Source organism: Lithobates pipiens, unplaced genomic scaffold (genome assembly GCF_037356315.1).
Source record: "Lithobates pipiens isolate NorthernLeopardFrog02 unplaced genomic scaffold, aLitPip1_a1.2 Scaffold_22, whole genome shotgun sequence".
NCBI lineage: Eukaryota > Metazoa > Chordata > Amphibia > Anura > Ranidae > Lithobates > Lithobates pipiens.
In genome coordinates, this window is record NW_027507784.1 from 118412787 (window position 1) to 118432394 (window position 19608).

The following is a 19608-nucleotide window of genomic DNA, read 5'->3' on the forward strand; positions in this document are numbered from 1 at the left end:
GAGGAGGCACTGATGAACACTGATAGGTGGCACTGATAGATGACACTTCTGGGCAATGATAGGGACTGAAAGGCAGAACTGACTGGCATCTCTGGGCATTGATTGATGTCACTGATGGGCACTGCTGGGGCTACATTGATGATCAGTGCCCTGATTACCTATGCAGTCTCTTCTGCGAGGAGGTGCGGCTGATCGGCTCTCCTCACCTCACGCTCTGTCAGTATGAGGCGAGGAGAGGCGAAAAACTGCACTTCCATGTTTACATTAGATCGACTGTGATTGGACACTGCCAATCACACAGTTAAAGAGCCGTGTCATCGGCTCTTTACCAAGATCATGGTCACGCTATATCCTAGGGACACGGAGCAATCGCCATGCTGCAGACACGCAAGAGCGGTGACATTGGGGTAACGTCATATGACATTGCCCCAGAACAAGAGGGGATTCCGCCCACCATCATTTTACTATACGGCGTGCAGGAAGTAGTTAAAGCTGCATTAAGCCCAAAAGCAAACATTTATTATAAGGAAGCTTACCACCAGTTCTTAGATGTGATGGCTGCATTTGTTTCCTTTTTTAGGCTTTCTTTCTTTTATTTTTCATCTGGTGATCTAGACAGCAAGTCTGGTGTGATTCACAAGCTCAAGCTCTCCAGCAGAATGGATAGGTTTACATGGATGAGACAAACCACTTAAAGTGATTGTAAATGATCACCTTGTAAAACACCCCATTCAGTTTAAAATAGAAATGAAAGGCAAACCATTTTTGTATAGATATAAAAAAAAACATTATAAATACTTTTTTATAAGTGATCACATCCTCTGTTCTCAGTTGCATAAGAGCTGGGGGAAGAGAAGCAGTAGCACACTGAGCTTCCCAGTGAATGGCTGTGCAGCAGGGGAGGGTGTCAGGACAAGTCTGATCATTGGAGGAGAGTACACTGAGTTCCCAGCACAGCTAGAGAACTGACTACGCTGTGCTATCCTGCTTAGTGTGGTCAGTTATTAAATGAAAGCGAGGGGACTAGCAGGAACACCAGGGATTTCACATAAAGGAAGCAATACAAAGAGAGCAGGATACTTTCTCAAACAAGCACATGGTACAGCAGACACATATCAGGAATATGAAATGTTGGGGTAGCAAACGCTTTAACAATGGCAGGGGTGATTAAAGTGGTTCTTCACCCTAGAAAAAAAAAATGAAATGTCAGCAGCTACAGATCCTGTAGCTGCTGACTTTTATTAATAGGACACTTACCTGTCTAGGGATCCAGTGCTGCCCTCACCCACGGCAATTATATTTTGGTCTACCCAGGCCAATTCTGACATTTCTCTCCTACATGTAAAATTCCTAATTTTTTTGCTAGAAAATTGCATAGAACCCCCAAACATTATATATGTTTTTTTAGCAAAGACCCTAGAGAATACAATGGCGGTCATTGCAACTTTTTATCTCACACGGTATTTGCGCAGCAATTTTTCGAACGCGTTTTTTTCAGAAAAAAAACAGTTTCATGCTTAAAAAAAAAAAAAAACAGTAAAGTTAGCCCAATTTTTTTGCAAAATGTGAAAGAGGAGGATACGCCGAGTAAATAGATACCCAACATGTCACGCTTCAAAATTGCACGCGCTCGTGGAATGGTGCCAAACTTTGGTATTTAAAAATCCCCATAGGCGACGCTTTAAATTTTTTTACTGGTTACATATTTTAGGTTACAGAGGAGGTCTAGGGCTAGAATTATTGCTCTCGCTCTAACGTTCGCGGCGATACCTCACATGTGTGGTTTGAACACCGTTTTCATATGTGGGCGGGACTTACGTATGCGTTCGCTTCTGTGTGCGAGCTCACGGAGACAGGGACTCTTTAAATTTTTTTTTTTTTTTTTTATTGTTAATTTTATTTTTATTTTTTTTAGTTTTACACTTAAAAAAATAAATAAAAAAAATTGATGACTTTTATTCCTATTACAAGGAATGTAAACATCCCTTGTAATAGGAATATGGCACGATCGGACCTATTTACAGTGAAATATGGGGTCAATAAGACCCCATATCTCACCTCTAGGCTGGGAAGAATTAAAAAAAAAAAAAAAACGATCATGGCTTCCTAGCCAAATCGGCGCCGTTAATTTGAATACCGAGGCCAGGCGTGACGTCATAACATCGCGCCCGGCCTCCGAACGATCATAGAGACTCCGGGGACAATCTAGTCCACCGGAAATCTCTATGATCACTTGCTGGGGCCGGCGGATCCTGTGACCGACTCACCGATGGAAACGGTGAGTCGGTAGAAGCACCGGAGGGCGGTGGGAGGGGGGGCGTCCCCTCCCGCTGCCCGTAAGAACGATCAAGCGGCGGAACAGCCGCTATGATCGTTCTTATGGTGTAGGGAATCGCCGGCTGAAAACGGCAATATCTGAATGATGTCTGTGGCCTCAGGCATCATTTAGATATAACCAGTGAAACCCCATGACGTCAATAGACGTAGTGCGGGTCTCAAGTGGTTAAGTCCAGGTGCTGGCATGTTTACTTTGGGAAGCCAGCTGCGACAGCTTGCAGCTTTACAGCCAGCTCCCCGCTGCATATCCGTGAGCCGCGCTGCACTTTGTGAAAGATCACGTAGCCTTCTGGAACCTGTAACATGTCTCAGAAGGCTGCGGGGGAAGGGAGGGCCTAACTTCTGCTTGGAGCGCAGTGGTGATCTGAACGCATCAAGGAGTAGATACATGTCAAAACCAGGTGCCCGCTCCAAAAAAGTGTCTAAACGTGACCCCCCTTGACACCGACAGTACACAGATATGTGGCCTCACTGGACTGGGCTTTGTTTCCATGGAGCCACATATCTGTGTACCTGTCTTTGTGCTGGGAGCGCATCGCACAGAGGCCAGGGTCTCCCCAAGAGCCCTGGGTCCTGTACTAATGATTGGGACACGGAAATTTTGGTTCAGGGTCACCTGATTGCTGTGATAGCCTCTAATTGGCTTTCACAGTGATCAGTCACCGTGAAGCCTGCCCCTGTGTTTCTCTCTCTCTCTCTGTGAGTTGAGAGATACAATATATCTTTCTCTCTGCTTGCAGAGACAAAGAAAAGTGTGTAAAAAAATAAATAAAATAGTAATACAAAATAAATAAAAAAACCTAGATCAATGTTTGATCAATGTCAGTGCCAGTTTTAGTGTTTGGGTCAAAGGTCATGGTCATGGTCAGTATATTTTGGACAGGATTTAAATTTATTTTTTTATATAAATTAGTATCAGTGTGTTAGTATCAGTATATTTTGGACAGGATTTATTTATTTATTTTTATTTTTTTATAAATTAGTATCAGTGTGTTTTAGCTAGGATAAAAAAAAGCAAAATGCATACTATTGTTTCTGGGCTGTGCTAACATCATCAGATGCAGGAGAATTTATTTTGGGTTTGTCCTTTGGTTATGGTACTAATAAGAAATATACAGCTAAATTACATTTTTTTTTTTACTTTTTTGGGCCAGTTTTCATTTGATAATAAAAAAAAAATATCAGGAGATATCCATCACCATTTACCACCAAATGAAAGCCAAATTTGTCCTCAAATACATGCAGTATAATTCACCTGGATGCACAAAGTAGTTGTGATAATATGTACGGTCTCACTACACTACAGTGAAACTATCTGAGCTGTCTCTACTCTAGCTTCACACTATGCAAAGCTGAATCCTCCTCACTACACTCACACTATCCCCAGACTAACACTAAACTAATATTCTACACTGACAAATGAAGCAAAATGGCACAGTTTAGCACACTAACTAAATAAAAGCACTGAACAGAACCTTGTTCTATCTCTCTCCACGCCAAAATCACACTGAAAATGTCTCGAATGAGCCATGATTGGATAAAGTCATGATGTCTGTGTCCAATCATGACTCCTGACTCTGGTTCTGTGCCCTAATTGGCTGAAGCTTTCATTGCTTCTGCCAATCAGGGCTTGCAATGCACGGTTTAGCGTCACAATGCATTGTAGTTGGTTCGGGGGGCCGAACAAATGGTTGAATGACCCATTTGTTCAGCTGTTCGCCGAACGTCCGAACAACAAAAAGTTTGGCCCGAACCATTCGCCCATACCTACTGTGCTGCACAAAGCCTGTGCAGAGAGCTGGGCCATGGAATGGACTTATTAAGTCTACTACGTTCTACCCATTACAGGCTACTTGCAGAAAGACATAAGACCAATTACCCTACATATGGAGAGAGAGCAGCAATTACCAGTCTTTATTACAGGAAATGCCTGCACAGTGGTAGAGTACAGGAGAATTTTCATACTTGATTACTGCACAGATATGGAAAAATACACAAAGCATATCCAGATTATTCATGTAAGAATACACATGGCTCTTTCCGGTACTGTATTTTTTGTAAAATTATTTATTCTTCCATTTTTCTCCAATAAAAAAAACATTACAATCAAAATATTTTCCAGTGTGTTATCTTGTTCCAGCATTGTAATACTTACCATCAGACTTTTTTTTTACATTTTTTAAAAACATTTCTTATGCCACATACACACGATCAAACAAGCGGGTGGAAAAGTCCGGCAAACTCAAGTCCGCCGGACAATCCCCCCGTGTGTATCCTCCGGCATACTTTTTTGACCCGAAAGTACGGCGGACTTAGAATGCCGTGTTACACTCCAATCTTCCCGGCGGACTCGCCTTTCGGCGGACAATCCGGCCGTGTGTGTGCCAGTCCGCCGTACTTTTGAAATGAATGGACTTTTCCCGCCCGGAGAAAAGTCCGCTCATTTCGAGCGCATCTCCAGGTAGGCGGGGCCCGCGAAGGAGATGCCGCCGGCCCCGCCACCTGGTATGGACGAAAAAAATCGGCGTGGGGGTCCCCCCAAAGTCCAAGGGTTCATGTCACATGGGTTCATGTCACATGGGTTCATGTCACATGGGTTCATGTCACATGGCGACAGTCCCAGCATCCTCCGGGACTGTGACATCGTAAGGGGGCGGGGTCACCATGTGACATGAACCCATGTGACATCCACCGAAGACCCCGCCCCTTGTCCCTATATAAGTCGCCGCGTGCCCGGTCCCTGTCATTGTGAGCGGAGGACTCGGCGAGGCAACATCTGAAGAAGAAGAGAAGAACAGAAGTACGGAAGGCGGCGGCGACAGAAGACCGGGCCACCGCCTGTAAAAGAGCTAGGAGAAGGCGCGGTGGCCCGGCAGAAGAACCGAAAGGGGGGACAAGACCCCCGAAGTCAGAAGAAGAGGCCGGCGGCGAGGAAGAAGTCCGGCGAGAAGACCCCCGAAGACGGAAGACCCCCGGAGCTGTGCAATAAACTATTTTATCTCGTGTGTTGTGTTTTTTTTGTACTTTTATTTTACAGGTGAATGGGTAAGGGTACATTGTACCCCATACTCATTCACATAGGGTGGGGGGCCGGTATCCGGGGGCCCCTTATTAAAGGGGGCTCCCGGATTCCGATAAGCCCCCGCCCGCAGACCCCGACAACCAACGGCCAGGGTTGTCGGGAAGAAGCCCTTTTCCTCATCAACATGGGGACAAGGTGCTTTGGGGTGGGGGGGCCGCGCGGCCCCCCCTTCCCCAAGGCACCCCCCATGTTGAGGGCACACGGCCTGGTATGGCTCAGGGGGGGGGGGGGGGCGCTCGCTCGCCCCTCCTTTCCTGGCCGGCCGGGTAGCGTGCTCGGACAAGGGTCTGTTGTGGACTTTGGGGGGACCCCCACACCGATTTTTTTCGGCGTTGGGGTTCCCCTTTAAGTCCATACCAGGCGGCGGGGCCAGCGATGTCTCCTTCGCGGGCCCCGCCTACCTGGAGACGCGCTCGAAATGAGCGGACTTTCCTCCGCGTGTGTGGGCGAGTCCGTTCATTTCAAAAGTAGGGCGGATAGTACGGCGGACCTAGTACGCCGTATTAGTCGGCTGAAAAAGTGCCGTGTGTGGGCAAGTAGCCCGTTCGGAAAGTCTGACGGACAGTCTGTCGGACAGACGGCTACGTGTGTACGCGGCTTTACATATTCACACTGGAGAGTTATGCTCCAAACGTTACTTTTAGTCAAATTTAATCAATAATGGTATTATATTATTGCTAATGTATTGATTATGATCTCTCATCAGGTATATCCCTAGATATTTCATTATTTCTACTACTACCTCTAATTGGGGCATTTCTGATATAATCAGGCTGCTGATAGGGTCCACCGGTAACAGTTCTGATTTCTCCCAATTTATCACTAAACTCGTAAATCTTCCAAAATCCTCTACTGTATTCATTGCCTTTCTAAGGGATTGCCCAGTATCCCCCAAGAAAAGAAGAACATCGTCCGTATACAGTGCCATTCTTTCCTCCCCTATCCTCTTCTGGAATCCTTTCATCTTGGGGCTTGACCTTATTGCATTTGCCAATGGTTCCATTGCAAGGGTAAAGAGCAGAGGCGACAATGGGCACCCCTGCCTTGTCCCCCTTTTCAGTTGAATCTTTCCCAAATATTCATTGTTGATTCTAACTTTAGCACTTGGGTCATTAAACAACATTTTTATCCATACAATAAAAGAAGGTCCAAACCCAAATTCCTCCAAAACACGCCAGATATATCCCCACTCTAGGCTATCAAAAGCTTTGATGATTAAGTCGTATTGACGAAACATGTCTGGGCATGGCTACACGGCAATTATTAGGAGCTTTTAACGTTGGGATGTACTGGCCATTGAGTGTGCAGTGCTTTTGAAGTGGAGAAAAGTGGAGTGGATAGGAGGTTTTGGGTCTGCCGAGACCGCACTACATCGCGTTACCACTGCGAGTTCCCCACTTTGGAAAGTTTATGTTGAAGTGCCTTTGTTTGATGAAAAGGATTTAAGTGCAAAAATTGAGTTTCGTGTGCTGTTTTAAATAGTTTTACTATACTTCACTATTGGAAGCACTTTTTATCTTTACATGTGAAGTGCGAATTGTTTAAAGAACACCTTTGGAAACATTTGACACCCTTGGGGATATTAAGCGATACTGCCGAGCATGAGAGTGCAAGGCATGTTCTATTGGTGAGTGCATTTCTTAAGGGAGCGGTGACATTGAACACATATGGTGTGGTGGAAAATTGCTTCTAGTCACTTGAAGATTATCTGTTCACTTTTGGAGTCTAATCGCTTGGATGTTTCAATTATTTAATTACTTACGGACTTGAGTCTGAATTTATGGACACTATTATTATTGATCACTTTTCTCACAGGGTGATTGTTTAGGCTTATTCATTTAGTTGTGAATATTAGCGCTATTATTTTATTCATTTGAAATGACACATTTATCAAAAACTTTAGTCGCATCCAAGGATAACACAGCTCTCGATCCCATATTCTCTGATGGGGTCTGCAGGTTCAAAAATGCCCTTATGATATTCATACTAGTGAATCTATTAGCAATAAATGGTCTGGGTGATGTTTTGGATCAAATTTTCAGCCTAGCTGCCAGCACCCTAACTAATAATTTAGCATCAGAGCATAGCAGAGATATTGGTCGATACGATGCTGCATCTAACAGGTCTTTCCCCTCTTTATGTATAAATAATATTAATAGTTAATAATAGTTGCCTCTAGCATTGAGGCAGGCAATTTCCCCTCCATCTCCTCACCGCTCAATGCCCTAAGCAACTCCGGGAGTAGTATTTCTCCATAATATTTATACGTCTCCGCCGGGAGCCCATCCAGTTCAAGGGATTTTTGATTAGACAGGCTGCTGCCTGTTGTAATTCTCCAAGAGTTATTGGGACTTCCAAATTCTCTCTATCCTCTTGTGTAATGGTCAGTATCTCCAAATTCCCCAAGAATTCATCAATTTCTCGCTTCTCATCTATCCTCTGATGTATACAATTTTCTGTAATAGTCACTAAATGTATCTATAATCTCTGACGTAAGAGAAGAAATCTCTCCTTTTTTTGTCCTAATAGTTGGTATAGCAGAGGGGGGAGAATTGGTTTTCACCAAATGAGCCAGCATTCGTCCCATGCTTTCCCTTTCTCCAAAAGAACATTGCTTCTGAAAAGGTCTCCTAGTTTCCTCCTTCCTTATAACTGCTATTTTATAGTCTTGTTTATTTAACCATATTTTTTTCTTCTCCAGAGTTGGATCACTTACATTGTTGTTTTCTGCCTCTATCACCTCCTTTCTAATACTTTCCTCCCATTCCCTGGATTCCTTATTAATTTTAACCACCTGCTGAATCAGTATACCTCTGAGGAATGCCTTCAAGGTGTTCCAGAGTGTCCTAGAGCACCCCACAGACGACGCTGTACTTTCATTAAACTCCACAAACTCTTTTAATTTTGGCAGGACCTCATCTGATTTCTTCATTTATTGAAGCCAAAATGGGCTTATTTTCCAAACCCCCGGATCTCCCCCCCCCCCCCCAAATTCAGTGAAAACTGTAGCCTAGATTTCTTCTTTGACTGGTTAGTTTGCCTTTTATTTAAAAAAAAAAAAAAATTCCACAGTGATAAATTTATTTGATTTTAAAGATATTCATCCTATACCTGTAGGCCATTTGTGCATTGAGTGATGCCTGCTCCAAAAGCTTTTTGATGTTTTCCCAGCTCCGTCTTGTCCTTTTCTCTAGGACGGACCAGCTGTTAGGACGAGTGCCCCCTAGTGGTACAAAAGCAAGCAGGGTAGCAGGTTTACCCCCACACCTTATTCATTCAGTTGACATTGATAAGTATTGCAGTAGGCAATGCCTTACCATTTTCTAATTTATCTTGTTTTATTCATATAGAGAACAAGAAAGACAAAAAAGTAAACATTACAAACATTGGTAAGGTACACCAACAATAATTATCAATTACATCAGAACAAATGCATATCCAGGTTACAAAAAATGAAATGAAAACCAGGTTACGTAAAAATGAAATGAAAACCGGTTTAAAAGGCACATCAGGAGACCACCTGTGATAGCAACACGTGAAAACATTACAGGCTAAAGCAGCAATCATCTTCATTTCAGAGAAGGCAATCATAGGTGTCCCATACGTAATGCATCACTTAGACCCCTTTCACACTGGGGCGTTTTTCAGGCGTTTTTCATGCGCTTTAGCATTAAAAAAAGCGCCTGAAAAAAGCTGCAACTGCAATCCCAATGTAAAAGCCCGAGTGCTTTCACACCAAGATCCCTTTCACACTGGGGCGTTTTTCAGGCGCTTTAGCATTAGGCTGCTTTCACACTGCAGCGGGAGCGGCGTCGGCGGTAAAGTGCCGCTATTTTTAGCGGTGCTTTACCGTCGTTTTAGCAGCAGTGTGCGGGCGCTAGCGGGGTGGTTTTAACCCCCGCTAGCGGCCGAAAAGGGGTTAAATCCGCCCGCAAAGCGCCGCTGCAGCGGCGCTTTGCCGGCGGTATTGCCGCGGTGTCCCATTGATTTCAATGGGTAGGAGCGGTTTAGGAGCGGTGAATACACTGCTCCTTCACCGCTGCAAAGATGCGGCTAGCAGGACTTTTTTCACCGTCCTGCCAGCGCATCGCTCCAGTGTGAAAGCCCTCCGGCTTTCACACTGGAGTTAAAGCGGCCGGTTTTTTTCAGGCGTTACACAGGCGCTATTTTTAGCGCTGTAAAGCCTGAATACCGCCCCAGTGTGAAAGCAGCCTTAAAAAAAGCGCCTGAAAGAAGCTGCATCTGCAATCTCAATGTAAAAGCCTGAGTGCTTTCACACTGAGGCGCTGCGCTGGCAGAGCGTCAAAAAAAGTCCCGCAAGCAGCTTCTTTGCAGCGCTTTTGGAGCAGTGAATACAACGCTCCTAAAACGCCCCTTCCCATTGAAATCAATGGGAAGCGCTTGTAAAACGCCTGAAAAACGTCTGAAAAACGATATTGGCAGCAGCGTTTTGTGGGCGCTTTTAACCCTTTATTTGGCCACTAGCAGAGGTTAAAAGCGCCCCATTAACGCTCAAAAAAACGCTGGTAAAGCGCTGCTAGTTTAAGCGGCGCTTTACGAGCATTTTTCGGGCACTGACATTTCACATTGGGACTGCAGATGAGGCTTCTTTCAAGCGCTTTACAGGCGCTTTTTTTTAACGCTAAAGCGCTTGAAAAACGCCTGAAAAACGCCCCAGTGTGAAAGGGGTCTAAAGGTTATATTGAAAACCTGTCCTGAAAAAAATTGTTGTAGGATTCACACATTGAATCAGTAAAAATGGGTAAGTCGAAGTCATGGTGCAGTTGTTCCATGGATTTCTAAGGGTGTATATAGGCATGGAGGAAAGGGAATAGGGGTAGAAAAAAGGGGACCATGAAGTCCAAGTGAGAGAAAACTGTTTGTCTTTACCACATTCTTCCACCAACGTTCAAGGTCCCTAATGTGGTCCACTTCATTAGCCCAGTCCCCCAGAAAGTGTAGCAATACATCTTTTTGCCTTCCAATTTTCAATGCCTGTGCTGACATGGCTCACCCCATCCAACACCAATTGCCTACAGGTGTGTTCTCCCTTATAAAGCGACAGGCAGGTGAACAGCTTTGACCAGTTAAGCTGTTCCCCTGGTTTACTGCAGGAGCATGAAGGTTGTATCTGGGCCCCCTGGACATTCCCCTGAGTCCTAGGCTTCTGCATAAGCTGAAGAAACATTATCCATGCTCAAATGGTCTGTTACCACATAGATTGCTGAGGGCCAGTGCTTATGACTGAAGTGTGTGCTCCCAAGGCATCAATCCATAGAAGAAATTAGCCAGCAACCCTATATGTTCCAATTTGCAAATTGTTTATTAGGCTTATTATTGTTTATTAGGCTACATTAATTGCTATTTTCTGCCACTTGTAGCCTAATAAAGAATTTGGAACTTGGAACAAACCGGGTTGCCTGCTAATTTCTTCTATGGATAGGTTCCTGCATAGGTTGCCTTGTGGGTGATCTGCCTCTAACTTGAAGTAGTTCTTTAATTCTCCATGCATGTGCTTGGTATTGTTTTTTGTAATACACAACATTTTAAGGTGTAGGTTTCCCAAAAATATTATAGTTATACTTTTGTTGCTGGTAGACTTTTCATATCTCTCTATGCTACATACTGTACATAGCCAATACTACAGTATATACTCTATTACCCTTTGCTGTAACCCCAAAAAGACCTTATTAATCATCTCATTACCAGCAAGGGTTGTGGGCAGAGTGCCCAACTTTATATGGGATTAACTTCTCACTAGATCCAATGTGGATTATTTATCATAGATTAACATCTTGGAAGATTCAATTGCACTGCTCTTTGTTAGGTGTAGTATCCTCTTCCCATGTGAAGAATAATTTACAGGCCACCTGAGTCCTGCTTTGCATAATGACCTCTCTCGGGTTACATAGACCTGTTAATACTTCCAAGTTTTCCGTTTTGTATAAATGTATGGACATAATGAAAAGCATTGAGTAATTGTATCACTCAGTACAGCTGTATAAAATACCTGGCTTGTTGATTTCTCGTTCATGGAAACTTGATTTTGTTAAGCATACAAACCATTCATATTTAATTGGATAGTTTTTCTCATTAAAGTACAAAATATATTAATGTAATAGATGGCAAGTCTATTTTATTTAATGGGTCACTGCTAACAAACTATTTTGCTTATCTACTGTATACATTTTTTTTTATCCACAGAAAACACATCCATTTTCATGTCACAGTTCTGTGCTCGAATTTTGCTTAATCATGTATCCCCAGTATTGATTGTGCTGTCATCAACATTTCCGAGTCACACTGTATGGTCAGAGGCAGGTAGGAAGGGCTCCTGATTATGTGACCACTGTGAGAGCCAGCCACAGTAATCACATGACCTGGAAGCTCTGGCATTAAAGGAATTGTAAAGTCTATATTTTTTTCTTTTAAAATAACAAACATGCTATACTTGCTCTGTGCAGTGGTTTTACACAGGGCAGCCTAGATCCTCCTCTTCTCGGGTCCCTGGCTGGAGCTCCTGGCCCCTCCCTCCTGTTGAGTGCCCCCACAGCAAGCAGCTTGCTATGGAGGCACCCGAGCTGAAGCTCTGTGTATCCATTTAGCCATGGAGCTGGCGTTTGGCCCTGCCCTCCTCTCTCCTGATTGGCTAACTGAGTTTGACAGCAGCGGGGGAGCAAATGGCACGGCTGTTGTGTCTAAGCCAATCAGGAGAGGAAGTCCCAGACGGCTGAGGCACTCGTGGACATCGCCAATACGTCAGCAGCTCTCCTCCCTCCTCCTTCCCCCACTGCCGGGCCAGTAAGACAGAGAAGCAGAGCCTCGTGCATGGGCAGTAGAGACCTGGCGTGGAGCCATAATGCTTCACTACCAGGTTCGCTTACTGGCAATGGTGGCAGCAGCACTTGACAGCTGATGGAAACATCAGCTGCGGTGCCAACATCACTGGACTCGAGGACAACTAAGTGTCTCATTATTAAAAGTCAGCAGCTGCATATGTGTAGCTGCTGACTTTTAATTTTTGCAGGGGTGGGCGGACCTCTGCTGTAAGATAAAAAACCTTCTGCCTTTACATTCCTTTTAAGATTACCTTAAAGGGCTGCTCTTGCTGGTAGAAAGGGGTTGAAGTGGAACTATACTCCTCTTCTCTTAAGTGCTGTGGTGTCCCGGAGCTCCCGACTGACCAATGTCATCTTTGGCTGGATCATCTTCTGAGTATCAATTTTTCATTGGTCTGGCTGTGATGACGTCCCTCCCAGGCATGCACTGGAGTTCCTTCATCTTGGTATTGCCGAAATTTGTACACTGACCTGCAAATACACAGCTCAGTGTACAGGGAATACAGGCAGTTAAAGAGATATTATTATTATTATTATAATACAGGATTTATATAGTGCCAAGAGTTTGCACAGTGCTTTACAATGTTATGGCAGACAGTACACTTACAATACAGGAGGAATTAGAGGGCCTTGCTTGGTAGAGCTTACAATCTTATACCCTTTACACACGGTCGGACTTTCCAACGGAAAATGTGCGATCGGATCTTGTTGTCGGAAAATCCGATCGTGTGTGGCTCCATTGGACTTTTTCCGTCTGAATTTCTGACACACAAAGTTTGAGAGCTGGATCTAAAATTTTCTGACAACAAAATCCGATCATTTAAATTCCGATAGTGTGTACACAATTCCGACCGACAAAGTACCGCGCATGCTCAGAATAAATTACGAGACAAAAGCTAAAGGCTACTGCCCTCTTTATAGTCCCGTCGTACGTGTTGTACGTCACCACGTTCTGAACGATCGGTTTTTCCAACAACTTTGTGCAACTGTGTGTATGCAACACAAGTTTTTTGCAACACAAAATCCGTCAGAAAAAATCAGACGGATTTTGTGGTTGGAATGTCCAACCAAGTGTATGGGGCATCAGAGGGAGGGTCAAGTGATACAAAAAGTAATAACTGTGGGGGATGAGCTGATGAAGAAAAAAAAAAAGTACAGTTGTTAGGTGAGGGCAGGATAAGCTTCTCTGAAGAGAAGTTTTCAGGGATTGCCTAAAAGTTGCATTAACCACTTCAATACAGGGCACTTATACACCTTCCTGCCCAGACCAATTTTTAGCTTTTCAGTGCTGTCGCACTTTGCATGACAATTGCACGGTCATACAACAATAGAGCTTTCTTTTGGCGATATTTGATCACCTCTGGGATTTTTATTTTCTGCTAAACAAATAAAAAGAATAAAAATTTTGAAAAAAAAAAAATTTTTTTTTGCTTCTGTTACAAAACTTTGTAAATAAGTAAGTTTTCTCCTTCACTGATGGGGCTGCATTGACGGGCACTGATGAGGTGGCACTGATGATCAGCACTAATATGCGGCACTAATAGATGGCACTGATGTGCAGCACTGATGGGTACACATAGGTGGCACTAGGCAACATGGATGGGCACTGAAAGGCAGCACGACTGGGCACTGATAGGTGGCACAGATGGGCACTGATAGGTGGCACGGGTGGGCATGGATAGGTACCGATGGGTAGCACTGATGTACACTAATAGATGGTACTGATGGATGCCAATCAGTGGCAAACAATGATACCTATTGTGGGCACTGATTGGCATCCGTTGTGGGTACTGATTGGCATACCTGGTGGTGACATCCCTGGTGGTCCTGGTGGCGTCCTTGGTGGCATCCCTGGTGGTCCAGTGTGGGCATCCTTGGGGGTGCTGCGCTGATAATCAATCAGCACAGACCCTCTGTCAGAGGAGCAGCCGATTGGCTCTCCTCTACTCGTGTCTGACAGACGCAAGTGAGGAAAAGCTGATCAATGGCTCTTCCTGTTTACATTGTGATCAGTCGTGATTGGACACAGCTGATCACGTGGTAAAGAGTCTCTGTTAGACTGGTGGGAATTTGGCCAGCTAAATTCCGATGGAGCATACACATGGTTGCATTTTCCGATGAAAGGCTCTCATTGGTCATTTGATGGCCCAAAATTCCGATCGTGTGTACGCGCCATTAGTCTCCTATCTTCAACTATTTTTATTTTCATGCTGATTTATTTTTTCTATTTTATTATCTATCTATATATGTGTAAACATTAGTTTTGTTTTTTGTATGAACATTTATACATATTTAACCATTTGCTGGCAAGCGTTATACAGCGGCAGGTCATACCGGTACGGGCGGTATTGCCATACCGGTACAGCGGTTACTTTGATAGCTATATCAAGCACGCGTGTGCCACCAGAGCCAGTGCGCTTTTCTAGCGGCCGTGATATCTGCCAGCCACCCACAATAGATCCCCATTCAGCCTCTCTGAGGAGTGATTAATGTAAACAAACAGATCCCCGTTCTGTCAGGAGTAGAGAGAGATCATTTGTTCCTAGTGATTAGGAACAATGATCTCTCTGTGCTCCCTGTCAGAACACTCCGCCCACAGTTAGAAACACCTCCACAGGGAACACTTAACCCCTTGATCGCCCCCTAGTGTTAACCCCTTCCCTGCCAGTGTCATTTATACAGTAATCAGTGCATTTTTATAGCCCCGATCACTGTATAAATGTCACTAGACTCAAAAAAGTTTCAAAAGTGTCCGATCTGTCCGCTGCAATGTTGCAGTCCTGCTAAAAATCACTGCCATTACTAGTAAAAAATAAATAAATAAATAAATCTATCCCCTATTTGCGCAAACAAATCAATATACGCTTAATTCGATTATTTATTTATTTTTTACCTAAAAATTTGTAGAAGAATATATATTGGCCTAAACTGATGAAGAATTTCTTTTTTTTTTTTACCTTTTTTTTTTTTTTTTTTCTGTTGGATATATACTATAGTAAAAAAGAATTTCAAAATTGTCACTCTTTTTTTTCTGTTTATAGCGCAAAAAGAAAAAAACTGCAGCGGTGATCAAATACCACCAAAAGAAAGCTCTTTTTGTGGGGAAAAAAAAGACATCACTTTTGTTATGGTACAGTGTCCCACGACTGAATTCTCAGTTAAAATGACACAGTGCTGTATTGAAAAAAATGGCCTGGTCATTAAGGGGGTAAATCCAGGGCTGAAGTGGTTAACATATATTTATACCATATAAAAAAAAACACTTTATTTCACTTGTAAATAACTTTGAAACGCTTTGTACCAGAATCATAATTTTAAAGTAATTTTGAACAGGACAAATTACAGAATAAAATAGACACATTTTATTGCAATAACACCATTTTATGTTTTTTTTTAAACTAACACTGCTAAAAAAAAAGAAAAATAATATGTTTTGTTTAGGTTTGTTGCATTTTATTGTCTAAGGATTGGGTGGAAAAAAATCATTGTTGCAAGACAATATCGTGAAAAAGCCAATTATGTCCCTAAAAAAACAATATATGTATTACCTTGTAATATTTAGTAATGACAAAGTTATTGCCAAATAAACAGGTCTATGGCAGAAATTTAAAAATTGCGTCAGTCCATAGGGGGTGAACAGGTGTGACAGATGAAGTGGTTAAGGAGTTTTTGGTATGCTAAAGGAAACATTTGTACATGCAATGTTATATAACTCTTTACTTTTATTTTGGCAGGATGGAGTGGTGCTTGTCCACTGCAATGCAGGCGTGTCTCGCGCTCCAGCAATAATTATTGGTTATTTGATGTATCACGATAAACTGAATTTTGCCAGAGCCTTTTCGATTGTAAAAAATGCCAGGCCCGCAGCTTGCCCCAATCCTGGATTTATGGAACAGCTCCACAAGTATCAAGACAGTATAAGAAGACAGACAGATATACATGAAAAGACAGACTGACAAAACTGTGTTCTTCATCTCCTACTTGTTATCCGTGGTTGCACTACTTATAGAAAGAGTTGAATTCCAGGTGTCAATTGAAATGCAGTGTTTTATTTATCTTAATATAAATACTCCAAAAAGGCATGCATACTTTATGTAACTTGCAGCAGTCAGTACCATGTTATATTTAAAGTGATACTAAACACACACTGTTTCATTTGCATTGTCCTTTCTATTTCTGTATGTGGATGATGGCACTGTAATTATTTTATTAAGAAAAAAACACCCAAGTACCATTTTCCTATAATTGATATACAGCTGTCACATGACCCAGCTCTTTCCCAGCCTGTCTGTAGGGAAATATAAGCTGGAGGAGCCTCTAGTCCCCTGCTGCTGGTCACATATTCAAAATAAAAAACAGCCTTTGGAATACAGAGTAAACATGAATATCAATACGCCGTTTTAAATTATCATACAAATATATATTTGAAGTCAAATCTTTATTATTTTTTGTCAATAACATGGTGTGGGGGAATTTCTGCCAGTCACAGCCTGTGTCTTAGAATAATAGGTGAAGCCTCCATCAATCTATATGTCCCCCCCCCCCCCCAGATTGTGCTTAGCTAGTTAGTAGGCATGGGGAGGAGGGAGGGAGTGTCATTTACCACTGTATATATGCCCACACGCGTGACACTCTAGTCACGTGGGCTGCTCAAATGTGATAGGGAGGAAATGCTCAGCATAGAAACACACTGAAAACTGAGCATGCGCAGAGTGGCCAACATTACTCTGCAAAATCCCTTTGCAGAATACAGAAAAACTTCATAGTGACTGAGTATGAACAGCAAGTAATTCACTATTTATGGATAGCTTTTTTATGATGTGGGTGTAGTGACACTTGAATTTCCCTGACTATTAAAGTACAAAAGTAATGCAATGCGTTCTTTGGATTATGGTAAAAAAACTAACATTTTTATTAGTTATATATTATTTATTAGCACCGTCTCCCAGCCCACCCGACCCCCCCCCCCCCACCACACCTACCCAAGTCTCCTCTCGATCCAGCACTGTCCTGTCTGCAGTAGCTCTTCTCTCCTATTCCTGTAGTCATGGGAGGCTCTGATGAAAGCAGTAGCCATTAGCTCCTGGTGCTGTCAATCAAATCCTGTGGGGAATGAGAAGGGTGTGGGGCCAAGGCGTGCTTTGTGTGCCTATGGAAACACACAGCCAAGCTCTGGAATGTGCCCAGTGCCCCCATAGCAATCAACTTCATATGGGGGCACTTGGAGAAAAAGAGCAGAGAGTGCCGGCATGGGACCCTAGAAGATCCAGCTTGACAGCTCCTGCAGTTAACTGTGGCCACTTGCATGTAGTTGCTCAAGCAGTGATGGGCCCCAAATTCAAGCAGCTTCAATACTGGCTGTTATCTATCTATATAAGTGTGAAACGCACCAAAACCAATCATTTCTGATGCGAATTACATTGCAGACATGCATTTAAAAAATAAAGATGATTTCTGCACTGGCTCTATTCTACATATTACATCAATATCTCACCATGCATGCTACAGCTTTCCTTTAATAATCTATACAGCTTGGAATAAAATAATTAATTTGCAGAGAAAGGTCATATGGGAAAAAAATGAAAAATATGGCATATATTTTAATATTTAATAGTCTCAAACACTTTTGACCCACTCATACTCTGCTGGCGTGTGCTGTTAAAATGCATCAGTCCGCTTGTATGAAAGGAGACTTAGGGGTCCATTTATTTAACATTCATTGGATGTCACAAGTATTCATTCAGGCTGCAGATATTTTCCTCATATTTTCTCCAATACTATGATGTCCTATTAACCACTTCAGCCCCAGAAGGTTTTGCCCCCTTCCTGACCAGAACACTTTTTACGATTTGGCACTGCGTCGCTTTAACTGACAATTGCACATTTCTGCGATGTTGTACCCAAACAAAATTGACATCCTTTTTTCCCCACAAATAGAGCTTTGTTTTGGTTGTATTTGGTCACCTCTGCGGTTTTTATTTTTGCGCTATAAACAAACAAAGAGCAACAATTTTGAAAAAAAAAGCAATATTTTTTACTGTTTGCTATAATAAATACCCCCCCCCCCCAAAGAAAAATATATAAAAAAAATTATTTTTTTCCCTCAGTTTAGGCCTAAATGTATTCTTCTACATATTTTTGGTTAAAAAAAAAAAAAAAAATCGCAATAAGCGTATATTGATTGGTTTGCACAAAATAGGGGATAGTTGTATGGCCTTTTTATTACAATTTTTTTTATTAGTAATGGTGGCGATCTGCGATTTTTATCATGACTGCGACATTATGGCGGACACATCAGACACTTTTTACAATATTTTGGGACCATTGTCATTTATACAGCAATCAGTGCTATAAAATGCACTGATTACTGTGTAAATGACACTGGCAGGGAAGGGGTTAACCACTAGGGAGCGATGAAGGGGTTAAGTGTGTCCTAGGGAGTGATTCTAACTGTGGGGGGCTACCTAGGACATGACAGCGATCACTGCTCCCGATCACAGGGAGCAGGGGATCTCTGTCACATATACTCAGTGAAATGAACAATCCCAGATGATACACAGAGATGAAACAAATCCCCCTACATTTTTTCCTTTCTGTATTCTTTAGAATTCTTACATCGTGACAGAATTTTTACTTCCTCATTCTGCACTGAGTGCAGTCAGGGGAGGCAAATCCATGAACATTAAAAAAAACTATTGAGCTTTGAGAGTCGTAGCTCGGCGACCTGGAGTCACAGAGACTGAGAGGATGAGCTCACAGTGCCTCTGACTCGTTATTAGAGGCACTGAGCTCAATGGACAGCTTGGAGCCTTGGACCAATGGTAAAGCACCATAGGAACAAGCTGTCCAATAAAAATTCTGCAGTGGAGGCTGTCCTCTCACTGCAGTGTCATAGAAGGGGGCATGCGTCTAAAAGGCAAATGCTCTCTTCCACCCGCGAGTGCCAGTAACAAAGCTGGGACGTGGATCTGCGTGTGTCAGGGGAGAGGAGAGGAGACCGATCATGTGTTCCCAGTACAAAGAAACACTGATCGGTCTCCTCCTCTTTTGAGTCCCCTCCCCCTACAGTTAGAATCACTCCCTAGGTTACACATCTAACCCCTTGATTGCCCTCTAGTGTTAACCTCTTCCCTGCCAGTGAAATTTATATAGTAATCAATGCATTTTTAGTGTCAAAATGTGTACTTCGCAATGTCACAGTCATGATAAAAATCACAGATCGCCACCATTACTAGTAATAAAAAATAAAAATACCATAAATCTATCCCCTATTTTGTAGACACTATAACTTTTGCGCAAACCAATCAATATATGCTTATTGCGATTTATTTTTATTTATTTTTTTTACCA

At 42.8% G+C, this 19608-nt stretch overlaps 1 protein-coding gene across 1 annotated transcript in view; it reads left to right on the plus strand.

Annotated features, from left to right (window-relative positions):
- Window positions 1-16637, plus strand: part of DUSP19 (dual specificity phosphatase 19) — a 31967-nt gene extending 15330 nt beyond the window's left edge. Inside the window, exon 4 of the mRNA XM_077448140.1 lies at window positions 15993-16637. Within this exon, the coding sequence (XP_077304266.1) occupies window positions 15993-16214 (222 nt within the window). The 3' untranslated portion in view covers window positions 16215-16637. The remainder of the gene's footprint in view (window positions 1-15992) is intronic.
- Window positions 16638-19608: the final 2971 nt, after the last annotated feature.